This window comes from Elgaria multicarinata, chromosome 17 (genome assembly GCF_023053635.1).
Source record: "Elgaria multicarinata webbii isolate HBS135686 ecotype San Diego chromosome 17, rElgMul1.1.pri, whole genome shotgun sequence".
In the NCBI taxonomy this organism is placed as follows: Eukaryota; Metazoa; Chordata; class Lepidosauria; order Squamata; family Anguidae; genus Elgaria; species Elgaria multicarinata.
In genome coordinates, this window is record NC_086187.1 from 7,990,341 (window position 1) to 8,003,396 (window position 13,056).

The window sequence follows — 13,056 nt, forward strand, 5'->3', positions numbered from 1 at the left end:
TGTGGGGCAAACATGCCCCCACAATTGGTCTCCGTACGCGTTGACCCTTCCATCCCATGCTGTCTTCTTGTCCACCTCTCTGGCAGCAGCTGCCAATGGGAAACCACGTGATGACATTGACAAGCCATCCACTGCAAAACACTGAGGAAGGTAGGAAGCCGCCTTCTACTGAGTGTATTTAGCTCAGTATGATCGCCACGGGTCGGCAGCAACGGCTCTCCGGGGTTTCAGGGAGGAACTTTCCAAGCCGCCCCAGAGAAGCCAGGTACTGAAGCTGGGACCCTCGGCATGAGAAGCGGGAGCTCTATCAAGGGCCCCTCCCCTCCCTCTGCTCCCCTCCCCTCCGAATGCAAAAACGTACCGAGAGCAACGATTCCTTGAGCTTTTCAGCAAGGTTTTCTGGGGGCAAGATCCCCAGGGCGGGTCTGTTGACGAAGGTACTCTGAAAAACAACAGAAACTTTCTGAGCCAGCCACCTAGATGGGGGGGGGGGCAGGGGGGGCAGATCTGCCCCCCATCTCATAGGAAGAGGGGTCAGGGTGTGGCGCCTCCCAGCTCCCAAGACTTCCCCTCCCTGAAGCCTCCCTCCCCGCAAGCACGTTTCATCTGGCCAGGATCACACCTGATATCGGAGCTCAGCTGGGGAGAAAAGATCTCGGGGAGAAACGCTAAGGGGAGGACTTCCCCCTGCCCCGTGCGCTTCCTTTGCTCTACCTCCCCTCCCCGCTTTTCTGTGCAATTGAGGCAGTCCTTGCTTTGAAGCAGTTTGTCCCTCTTACAGCAGGATCAGCATTTTCAAGCCCAGAACTGCTCTGTTTCAATGCCAAGGTGCTACAGGAGACTCGCTTTTAATTCTTCTCACCATCTATGTCTATTTCCTTCTCTCTCTCCTACTCACTAAGAACATAAGAAGAGCCCTGATGCTAGATCAGGCCAAGGGTCCATCTAGGCCAAGGGTCCATCTCTCGATCCTCCCAGAGTGCAGGACACCGAATAATGGGCTCAAGTTACCGGAAGCCAGATTCCGGCTGGACATCAGGAAAAATATCCTGACTGTTAGAGCAGTACGACAACGGAACCAGTTACCTAGGGAGGCTGTGGGCTCTCCCACACTAGAGGCCTTCAAGAGGCAGCTGGACAGCCTTCTGTCAGGGATGCTTTAGGGTGGATTCCTGCATTGAGCAGGGGGTTGGACTCGATGGCCTTGTAGGCCTCTTCCAACTCTGCTATTCTATGATTCTAGTCCAGCACTCTGTTCACACAGGGGCCAACCAGCCATCGGCCAGGGAACAACAAGGCAGGACACAGTGCAACAGCACCCTCCCGCCCATGTTCCCCAGCAACTGGTGCACACAGGCTTACTGCCTCGAATACTGGAGGTAGCACACAACCATCAGGGCTAGGAGCCATTGGTAGCCTTTGCTATCCGTTCCTCTTCTTGCTTCTTCCCCCATCCCGCACTGCCCTTTTAAAAATTTAATAAAAGGAAGGGCTACCTCACGCATATATGATTTACAACACACCTGGGAACCTTCGGATGAGTAGCTCACTAAAAGGAGGTCGCGGACCATAGATCCGGAGGTTCCTGGTTCTAGCCCAGGAAATGCCAGACCAGTGGGGGCTTCCAGGAGCAGTGAGGTGAAAAGAGCAGCAGAAACTCAGAGATGGGTCCAAGGCAGGTGGGGGGAACCTGCAGCCCGGTACGGCCTGAGTGCCGTCCATTAAGGTGCAAGGTTAGAGACACTGGGTCAGGGGGTGCACAGAAGGTAGATCAGGATTGGCTGCTAGATTTCTGGACGGTTGGCAAAGGGTTTCCCACTTCTCTAACAATTGCAACAACTAAAAAGATTTCTCCCTTTCAATTCTGTTGCTGAAGAAAGAGCGGGTGCTTCCAGACAGAGGCTTTTATGGTGTCCCATCCAGAGAATTTGACGTGGGCTCCGGAAATCATCGTCTTCAACCCCCCTGCATTTCCCACCATTTCTTCTTTCTCTTACTGCTGACAACCCGGTAAGAAAGAAAAGATGGAATAGCTGCACAAGAGCCTTCTCACTGGCAGGGCCAGGAGCTGGAAGTGCCCAAAGTTTTTGGAAAACCAGATGTGGATTTTTGTGTGAAAACACCGCTGAGCTTGATTCTAACGCTAGCTATAAATCCCTGGACTGAGTGTTTGTTTAGAAGCACCCTGCCTCCTTAATTCTTGGGGTGTCATCACACGGGGGGGAAATCGCGTTTCCTTACTGGCGCTTCTCCACCCCTGCTTTTGTCCATCATTACTTCCTCTTTCTTCCCAGAGAGGAAGGAGAAAGCAAACAAAGACCACAGGGCCATTCAGCAGGAAATGGTGCCACATTCCTTTTTTAAAAAAGAAGTCGGATTAAAAGGGGTCTATTTTGCAACGGAAAAACGAGTGGGAGGCGGACGATGTCACCTTACATCCGTAAGTGGGCAGTAGTGAGCATGTGATAAAAACATTTGTCTGATGATGCTCTTGGTGTTATGTCCATCTGCCCTGAGCCAGTATTTTGCAGCTGGTTCTGTCGGCGGATGTGTCTTGTACAACACAAAGGAGATCCTCCCTCAAGCCTGAAATCTGACCATCTCTACCCTAGCTTCTCTAATTCCTAGAGAGATAGGAAATTTCCAGAAGCAGACACAGAGGTACATTTTCAAAAGCCAGAGCAGGGAATAGTTCATGAAGCTATCGACAAATGAAAAAAAACCTTGACATGGGTAGAAGTTGCTTCAGTGACATGACGTCTTTTGCAAAAAGCCACATACCAGGTTCTGGGGCTGCTGTAGAAGTTTTATTAGAGAGGGATGGCTGTAACCTGGAACGAAACAGAGAGTCAGTTTCCATCTGCTTTCAAGATACCTGGTCTGGAAAACTTAAAACTAAAGGAGTACGAGGATTTTGCTTCGGTTTGCAAATCTTGCGGACACGCCCCGTTCGTAATCCCAAACATGAGCAAGAGCCCTTCTTTTGGGACAGGGGTTGGGGGGGGGGGAGAAAGGTTGGCAAATCCCCAAATTTGTGATCGAGTTTGAAAAACGCAAACACTGAAAATACACATTTTCACGCTTTAGTCAATGGGTGGGGAAGTGTGCACTTTTGAAAAATACGCACTGAAATAAGTGGTTTTCCTGTTCGAAATACACACTTTTCCCCATTTGAGTGAGTAAAAAAAAATGAGTCAATAATAAAGGCAGGAGGAAGCTGAAATGAGCTTCGAAGTGATTTCTGGAGAATTTAGGCAAGCTCAAAAATGGCTGGTTTTCCCATCCTGGAATAACGGGCTCAAGTTACAGGAAGCCAGATTCCGGCTGGACATCAGGAAACACTTCCTGACCATTAGAGCAGTACGACAATGGAATCAGTTCCCTAGGGAGGTTGTGGGCTCTCTCACACTAGAGGCCTTCAAGAGGCAGCTGGACAACCCTCTGTCAGGGATGCTTTAAGGTGGATTCCTACATTGAGCAGGGGGTTGGACTCGATGGCCCTGTAGGCCCCTTCCAACTCTACTATTCTGTGATTCTATGCTTCTAATTGGTAACACATTTACGGTGCATTTATGGTGCCTCAACTGATTTTGTTCCTTCCAGGCCAGGGATGGGCGACCTCCAACCTGCAGGGATTTGCCCCCCTGAAGTCTTCCGGACTGCGGAGGGCCTGGGAGGGGGCCATCCGCTCTCTCGCCCCAACCTTATTCTGCACCGCTGCAGCTGCCCCTTGTGTCTGCAGCCCAGAGGCAAGAGGCATGGAGGGAGCAGTGTTTCTCACCCTACAACGTGCCAGTACCCAACTCCAGGGAGCAGTGGGAGGCCTAGCTCACCTCCTCCAGACTCCACTTTAAAGCACCCTCTCAAAAACTAGTTTTAGAACAAATAGCCAACCTCGGAATAACTGCAATATTAACCCGAAGTGTCCCCTGGGGGTTGGGGGAAGTGTGGGTATCTTTACAGTAATGACATTACAGAACTGAACGCAGCCTGTTTGCCACATCCTATTGATGACGCATTCACCCTGAGCAGTTGGAATGTTTTGAACATTCCTTGAAATGACAACACTTCAGCAAACAACCCGTTTAGCTCCTCTGTAAACGCAGTTCGCAACCTCGGGGTAACAACCCTTATATAACCACCTCTGATATTTCTGTTTTGTTGAGAGCTAAACAGCTGCTCGTGGCCTAGCTTGCGGCCATCTTTAAAGAGCCCAGACACAACAAGATGTACACAGAAGCTAGCAAAATGTTGCACACCGTGGTCATTAACCTGCATTCCTTCCCTTTGGGGACTTCGATGCTGCCCTCTTTCTACTTGCCTGATTCCTATTCTTTAGCAGTTCACCTCAGTCAGAAAGCTTATGTAAAGGCTAACCTACTTTCTCAAGTGTTTAAAAAGTTTATTCATTCATTCATTACATTTCCATACGGCCCAATAACCGAAATTCCTTGATTGCCTCTTACCCACCACCGGTTGAGACTTGCCTTCCTCAACCTGGTGTGCTTCAGTGGCACTGGACTTCCATCATCCCCAGTTAGCATAGTCCAAAGCATCTGGAGGCATTAGGTTGGGGAAGACCAGTCTTGGAACCAAAGAACTGATTGGCCCTTTTAGGCTCCCCCGCCCCACCCCACGCACACACTTTTCGATTTTCATCTCACCCTAAGGGCAAAGCTGATCTTTTCCTTCGGCTCTGCGCATGGCCTTCCCATAGGCTCCCTGTTTTATTTATTTATCATTTCCTTCAAGCATTTCTATCCCGCTCTTCAGCCAAAAAGGCTCCCAGAGCGGCTCACATAAGATCAATAAGAAACAAGACCGTCCCCCGCCTTCGGGCTTACAATCTAAAAGACGTGACACAAAAGGAAATAGACACGCGGAGGGAAGAGGGGGAAAAACAAACATGTGCACCAGTTTTGCCCACCTCCCTTCTCTCCTCCCTTTTTCAAAGCCATCCAAAACAGCGACGCGTCTCTTGGAAGGGAGCGCCCCCCCACCTGAGTGAGCCTTACCTATAGGGATGGAAGAAATCTGGGAGTACAGGTCCAACATACGGTTCCCATCGGCGTCGACAAGGTAGTTCCCTCGGCTTTCCTCGTAGTTGCAGAAAAAGTGCACGGCTTCTGCGTTCTGGAAGAGACAGAGGAGACGGGTTTCGGGGCCTGCACCCAACAGCAGCCTGCGTGGGCCGCTTCCATTTTTAAAAGGACCCAAGAAGACAGCAGCGATGACGGGGTCCCTGGTTTTTCTCCCCCCCCCCCCCCCCAATCCCCGAGCCTCCACTCGCCTCCTCCCTGGCAGCGTCTTAAAGTTTAGGGTTAAAGGGCCTTGGCGTTTAGGGGGTTTCCAGCATGCTGAAACTGGCCAATTTGATTCAGAGAAAAAGCAGCTGCAAGGTCCCACTTTGCAGCCCCGCTAGTTTCCCAAAGACGAAGTGAACTACAAACGCAAGGCGCCTCCTGAAAACAGCTCTGTTCCAGGAAGCATCCCTGAAATGGCCGCCACAGCTTTTACTGTCATTCTGTTTTTAATCATTTTAATTTGGTGTTTTTTTTAAATCCTTTTATCTTTTCGCATTGTGCCTCTCATGTTCACCGTTCCTGACTCCGTTTCAGATATGGAACAGTGTACAAATATTGTAAATAAATAAATAAATAAATAAATGTGGGTGTTGAGCAAGGCAGAATCCAGTAGTGGGAAGAACCAGAGCTAAAACTGGGTGGGTTGATCCTTTTTCTGACGCCCTCTTTTCTTTCTCTCCCTTTTCCTTCTTATGCTGCAGGTTGAGGAACGAGCCAGATTCCTTTTGCCCGAGATCTGAACTGATCACATTTTTGTGAACCGCCCAGAGAGCTTCGGCTATTGGACGGTATAATAATGCAATAAAATAAATAAATGTAGGTGGCTTTTAAAATTAGGCTGGGGGCCACATGGAATTAGGCTAAGGGCCACATGGAATAAGGCTGAGGGCCACTGGTTGCCCACCCCAGCTTTAAAAGGAAGATCTTCAGCAGAGGAAGCCTGCGACATGGACAGAAATAAACTGGTTTGCTGCCTACTGTTCTTACATCTCGTAGGTCTCGGTGGGGAATGGTTTGGGGGAACAGATGGTCAAAAGTGTGTTTCTAAAGTTAAAACAAGAGAAACGACATGGCCCTTCAGTAAAGCACAGCTATTTTCAATGAAATATGAAACCTAGTTGTTGCAGGTGCAGAGAAGAGAGGCACCTACTTGCATATGTGGTGGGACTGCCCACTGCTGCCAAAGTTTTGGATCTAGGTCTTTGCTTTTGCCGGCGAGGTCACACATCAAGATCTAACGTTATCTGCAAAACTGGGGCTACTGTGTCTTTATATAGACTCTTAACGCACAAATGGGACAAAGTGCTCCATACTTTTTTTCTGGATAGCAGCCAGATTGCTCAAGCTGCTAACGGAAAATCAGCAAATGAACTTTCTTTTCTCATATGGAAACGGAAAATCTGGGACCTGTTAACCTTCAAAGCTTTTCACGGTCTAGCTCCTTCCTATCTCTCCTCTCTCATCTCACACTATTGCCCCGCTCGTGCTCTTCGCTCCTCTGATGCCATGTTTCTCGCCTGCCCAAGGGCCTCTACTTCCCTTACTCGGCTTCGTCCATTTTCGTCTGCTGCCCCTTACGCCTGGAACGCTCTTCCAGAACATTTGAGAACTACAAGTTCAACCGCAGCTTTTAAAGCTCAACTAAAAACTTTTCTTTTTCCTAAAGCTTTTAAAACTTGATGTTGTGCAGACTTCTACTGTTACTTTCTACTGTTAGTTTTACCCTACCCTGTGCCTGCTTACCCTACCCTGTACCTGTTTGCATTCTCTTCCCCTCCTTATTATTTTACTATGATTTTATTAGATTGTAAGCCTATGCGGCAGGGTCTTGCTGTTTACTGTTTTACTCTGTACAGCACCATGTACATTGATGGTGCTATATAAATAAATAAATAAATAAATAAATAATAATAATAATAATAATAATGGAGAAACTCACTAAACCTTTTCAGGTACAAAGAGGCCAAGTAGAAATGGATTTTCTTTTAATGGAATGTGGTATCCATTTACTGAATTTGTTAATACGGAGAATTCGCGTCAGCCTTGTAAGACACACAGAACTATATGGCAGGAGCTCTTAGGTTGATGGGTAATACCTCCACCAGATCATCTTACTTGTACTAAATAGAGATTCTGAGTGATCAAAAAGAACTGTAAAGAAATTGCCTCACATGTGGTGTACTTAAATTTGTTATTGTTCGTTGTTACTTTGAAAAAGTCAATTTAAAAACAAAACTGGGAGAAATTACCTGAATTCCGTTCAACTGTTTCATTAATTCCTGAAAGGATAGGGAAGAAAATGATATTATGTCTCTAGTGCAGTGGTTCTCAACCTTTTTTTGCTCCATTCCCCCCTTTCACCATTGTTCAGAATATAATTTCCCCCTTCCCAAGATAGTCTAACTCAAAAGGTGCATTCCAAATAATATGCATAAAATATTGAAAATCTTTTATTTATTTTTTCTATATTAGTCCCATTTAAAGGGGCAACGCAAAGCATGGCCCCGTTTACATTCTCAGCTCCCATGCTTTGCATTGCCCCTTTAAATGGGAGGCTTGAAACTTCTAGGATTGCGAAGGAGGGAGGGAAAAGAGAGCAAAGGCCTGGCTTTTGCGGACGACATGACACTTTTCTGGGACGTTTTTAATAACATGTGTAGGAAGACATAATCTACAGGACATCATACTTTGCTGAATAGTGGTCCCATTTCCCCCCCTGGGACCCTGGAATTCCCCCCTTGTTGAGAACCCATGCTGTAGTGAATATTCCACCTTTAGTAGGTTGATATTAGTAATGTGACTGTCCGGTTGGATGGGCAAAGGTGGGGAGAAGAGGGCAGGGTCTGTTGCTCCATGGTTCCAGGTTCAACTCTCCAGGTAGGGCTGGGGAAGGCTCATGGGAAGTCCTGCAAAGCAGTTGCCATTGTCAGGAGACAATATGGAGCTAGACAGACCTACTCTTCGAGTAGGTACAAGGCAGCTTCCAATCCTGCTATGCATGCAGAAGGTCCCAGGATCAGTTTCCCCAACCGCTAATTAAGTGGATCCCAGGTAGCACGGCTGGAAAGTATGTGAGACTTCGGTGAACCCTTTCCAAGCTGGAGTAGGCAGTATGGGGCTAGATGGACCAATGGTCTGACTCCATGTAAGGCAGCTTTCCAGGAGGGATCTGCAACTAATTAAAAACTCTGAATTCTCCCGGCGGTTCCCTCTTTTGAAAACAGAACATTTCAGAGCCAGCTATTTGTCCAAACGGAGGCCCCTTTCCCTGAGAAATGCTTTTATTGAACTGAGTTTCCAAGTGATGCCAACTGCAGTTCTGGATGGACGCTACCACAAGGCGCCATTTGAATGCAGACTCTGCATCTGTGCCAACATCAAGTGGAAGACATTGTTCACTGTGTGTTAATTTGCCCTCTGTAGAGGGACCCAAGAGAGAGATTCCTGAAACCCTTGTTAACACATGGATATAGGAACGCCCTGGCAGGAAAGGTTCATTTTCTTCTGAGTGATACCAACAGTTATGTGACACATAAAATGGCTTTGCTTGCACTGGCAGCAAAAAAGATAAGGAAGAGAGACAAAATTGCTATAAGCTGCCACCGAGATTCAGACTGCTGAGTGAAAGCTGAGTTTTAGTTAGGGTAAATTTCAAGTTATCTGTGTATTTTCAAGGGGTTTGTATTATTGTATATACGTATGGATGCTTTCTTTTGATGTATTTGTCATGGCCTTTGGCTAGTACAATAAACTTTGGATTGATTGATTAGTGATAAGGCAGCTTCCTAGTTTCAAATGAAAAGGGCATAAAGTAGCCGATTCCCTCAAAATGAAACAGATAAAAACAGATGTCAGGAGAGAGAGACAGAGAGAGAGCTATCGGTCCGGAAATTCGGTTCATCGAGACCGCCCCCTCCCCCCTGCATTCCTTGGATGGGAGAAAAATCACAAGTGGCTTGGATCCGCCCCCAACGACACCTACTGGGCTTAACCAAAACCGTCAGATGGAGAACAACGTGGTGACCTCGGAGCAACACAAAAAAAATCGTGGTAAAACCACACCATGGAAAATCGCAGTTGCAAGGGTCAACGCCTGGCATGGCTGTGAGTTGGCGGCTGTATCATATACCAGCGGTCCCCAACCTTTTTGGCACCAGGGACTGGTTTTGTGGAAGACAATTTTTCTACGTACTGGGGGGGGTGGTTTGAGGGGATGGTTTGGGGAAGCCCCCCTGCCCCCCCCACTCCAGCGTCCTGGCTTCACTTCGGTTGGGCAGGTGAGATGGCGCCCTGCGCCCAGGTACACTGGGGTGGTGAAAGCAGCTCACCTGCATGGCCCGGTTCCTAACAGGCCACGGACCGGTACCGGTCTGTGGCCCGGGGGTTGGGGACCCCTGATATAAACTACGCAGCACCACTGCACAGTCATGGTGGGGTTAATAGAGTGTATTAACACCCCCCCCCAAGAAGAAAGAGAGAGCTGCCTTTGAGATTATTGGGAGCCATCAGTGGCCACCTCAACGTATCAATTTACCCGAGATTTTGGCCCAGGGACTTCTGTCTTCATGAGAGGCCCATCGTAGTCAAATTCCACATCAATCTTAGCTGCGGCTTGACTGATTCCCATGTGCCCTGCAAGGAATATAAAGTTAATCGATTAAGGGTGCAATCCTTTGCACGTTTAGATAGGGAAAAAAGTCCCACCACTCCCAGCATGCCTTGACAGCACAGCTAAGATCTTCTCTGGCCCCGTTCAGACAACATGTTAAACCATGCTGCTTAACCACAAAATGGTGAATGGAATGCAATTTTGTGGTTAAGCAGCATGGTTTAGCGTGTTGTCTGAATGGGGCCTCTGAAACTGGATTTGGCCACTGAGATGTTCCATCCCTCCTTTGGAAGCTGCTGCTATTTGTAGAGCGCGTTCTCATCCTGACTGGAGAATGCTGAGTTGCCAGAGAATTCCAGTGGCAGGCATTTATGATAAGAATTCCTGCAGATGTTTTTAGAAGTATGCACAGGCCTATCTGCAGTGTGCTATTTTTCCTCCCTTTGGGGAGTAAGTCATCATATGGATAAACTTTTTATTGGAAAGCTCTTGAATATTTAACTTTTAATGAAAAGCTCTTAAATGTTTTCTGATGTACATGTTCTCTTAAAACATGTACCTGTTTTTTGGAATGTAACACATGGTCAGCAAAATGGATTTTTCATGCCCTCTTTGCTGCTAAAAGATTGAAACTACAATATTGGAAAGATAAAAGCTCACCGCCTATAATGCAATGGATTGAAGACCTAGCAGCCTTAGCAACACCTGAAGCAGTGCTATATAGGTGCCGTTCAAAAATGGACTTATGTTTGGATATTTGGTCTTTCTTTACTGAAGTTTATGTGAAATTTACTCCTTTTCCCATTTTTTTTAGAATGTCATATTGTTTGAAAGTGCAGCTTTAAAAGTATGTAGTTACACTACCGTTTTTGTTTGTCGGTTCATTTTGTTTTGTTAAAATCTATAATAAAAAAGTGATAAAAATAAATAAAAAGTAATGGGTTGACTTGTATTATTTGATAGCCCCCTGAAGAAAGCTTTAAAGCACAAATAGGTTGAAATGCGTTGGGCTTTTTTACAAATAAAATCTTTGTTTCTACACCATGGTTCAGTTCAGACAACACATTTCTCAACGCTGGTTTTAGAACTCCACGGTGGAGTTTTACACCACTGTTGAGAAATGTGTTGTCTGGAGGGAAAGTTCCACTCCACTCTGATGAATATCCACACTGTGCAGAGGAGAGTTTCTGCACAGCCATTGGGTTGTGTGGAGGGATCCATGGAGTTTTCTGTTGCATTCAGTTGACTTTTCCCACTTGCTACAGAGTTCCCTGGCAAGAGTGGCAAAAGGGAGCGAGTGCCGCTCTAGGAGAGTCACCGGGTTGGTTTTTTTCCGCAGCAATGGCTGATGGGATACCATTGGGAGGGACCGGGGGTGGAGAGAGGGTGGAGGAACTGTCAATCAAACGTTGCGATGGATCTTACTCAACTCCACAGTAGCCCACTCACACAATGATGGAGTTAGAACATGATGTGTGGGGGGTGCCTCCTAAAAACTCAAACTGTTGGGTGCGGTTTTCACACTGGGTGGACTAACGTGTTGTCTGAACTGAGCCCCTGAGTCGTTTCTCTTCTACACATGGGTCTATTTTATTTAGAATTTTGGATGCTCTTCTACTTTTGCACCTTTGGCTTAGCCTACCTTGCAGGGTTGTTGCCATGAGGATAAAATGGGCTAACTCATGGCGTGTGCCACCCTAAACACATTGGAGGAAGAACATAATAACAACAACAATAATAATTTAACATTTATAATTTCAAATATATAGATTTTATAGGCACGCAGTGCAAAAGAGATGTCCCTTTCTCTAGGTCGTTAAAAACCTACCCACACTTCAGTGTTCAGTGGATGGCAAAAGCACGGATTTTTCCAAGAAGTTAGCTCGGCCAGATGTCCTAGACTACTGTTGCTAAAGTGATCTGAAAGCCGCAAGAGCCAAAGACCAAGCCGTTAGGAACGGTCTAGAAAGTAAACAGCTCTTGCATAATGTTCTGGAAACTGAGCCTCATTTATTAGATGCTTAAAGGGTTTCATCAGGAGCTCAACGAGACGAAGACGGAGGCGGTTTGCACTCAGTGACCCCCTTCCCCAACTCCAAGGAATTCAAGAGGCTCGTTCAAGACCCCAAGTACGAAGGGAGGAATTCAGATCCCACAAGGGTTGCCTTCGCTCGCAGAACGTCGTTTTGTACATCGAAAACGGGAGTTTCACAAGCCGCACGCACTTCCTGAGTGCACGGAGAAAAGGCGTCGAGAGCTCCCGTGGGGAGAAACCTGTGGCAATGGGAAGCCAACAAATCATCCCAACTTGCACAGAAAGTGACAGAGGTCCAGAGCTCCCGTGGCACAGTGGCTGAACCCATGACCTCTCTGGGTTCCGATTTCGTCTCTGTAAAGAATGCATGAGGTGGCTGCCAGGCCCAATGGCTGCCAGGTCCAGCCCCACTCCCGTCTGCAAGAAGGAGACAACACCACCAACCTACCATGCAGGGCTGCATGAAGGATTCTGAAGACAACGTATGCAGACCACTTTGGGCAAACTACAGCACCCTTCCCTTACCTGACGCCCACCAGGTGTGTTGGACTACAATGCCCAGCAACCTCCAGCCAGCCTGCTGGCTGGAGGTTGATGGGCATTGTAGTCCAACACACCTGGTGGGCACCACGTTGGGGAATGTTGATTTCAAGGGCTAGTATTGTGCTAATATTACTATTCGAATTTACTCACTCACAAGTTTTAAGTAGCCCACCTGACCACAAGTACCTATGAGGGTCGATGTGGTCCAAAATTAAATATATGTCATCAGCTTTCGGAAAACCTCCTTGTTTGGAGTCCAAGCAAGGGGTTATGTGCGAGCTTGACTGAAATCACCTCCCACCAGTTCCTAGGGGAAGGCTCACCAGGCCACATGGCCGTCTCCTGAGGCTCACCTCAGTCTGACGAGCGCTTGGCAGCCGTCCACCCCGTTGCCCAAACTGCGCACTCCCCCAGGGCTGTTTCAGTGGGGCCATTACTGCAGCTGGGGAACTGCGCCATTTCCAGAGCCTCCATTGTGCCCAGAGCCTCCTTACCAATTCCTAAAAGAGCAAACTTAGAGGGGAAATCTGTTCAGGGAACTGTAGAAACTCAGCTATTTCTGAGGGAAGGTTAAGCAGGTCTGAGCAAGATCTCTCGTGGTTTAGGAGGGTTGGCTAATGGTCCACTGAGTGTCTCAACACCATGGGCATATTTAACCACACATTCGGGGCATTTTCTGTCATTGATAGAATCATGGAATAGTAGAGTTGGAAGGGGCCTATAAGGCCATCGAGTCCAACCCCCTGCTCAAAGCAGGAATCCACCTTAAAGCCTTCATTCAATGG

At 47.4% G+C, this 13,056-nt stretch overlaps 1 protein-coding gene across 1 annotated transcript in view; it reads right to left on the reverse strand.

Annotated features, from left to right (window-relative positions):
• The window catches only part of ABAT (4-aminobutyrate aminotransferase), a 59,101-nt gene that overhangs the window by 16,233 nt on the left and 29,812 nt on the right, over positions 1-13,056 (reverse strand). Inside the window, exons 3-7 of the mRNA XM_063143541.1 lie at positions 9,619-9,716; positions 7,334-7,363; positions 5,016-5,133; positions 2,782-2,831; positions 362-442 (exon numbers count right to left, since the gene is read on the reverse strand). Of these exons, the coding sequence (XP_062999611.1) occupies positions 362-442; positions 2,782-2,831; positions 5,016-5,133; positions 7,334-7,363; positions 9,619-9,716 (377 nt within the window). The remainder of the gene's footprint in view (positions 1-361; positions 443-2,781; positions 2,832-5,015; positions 5,134-7,333; positions 7,364-9,618; positions 9,717-13,056) is intronic.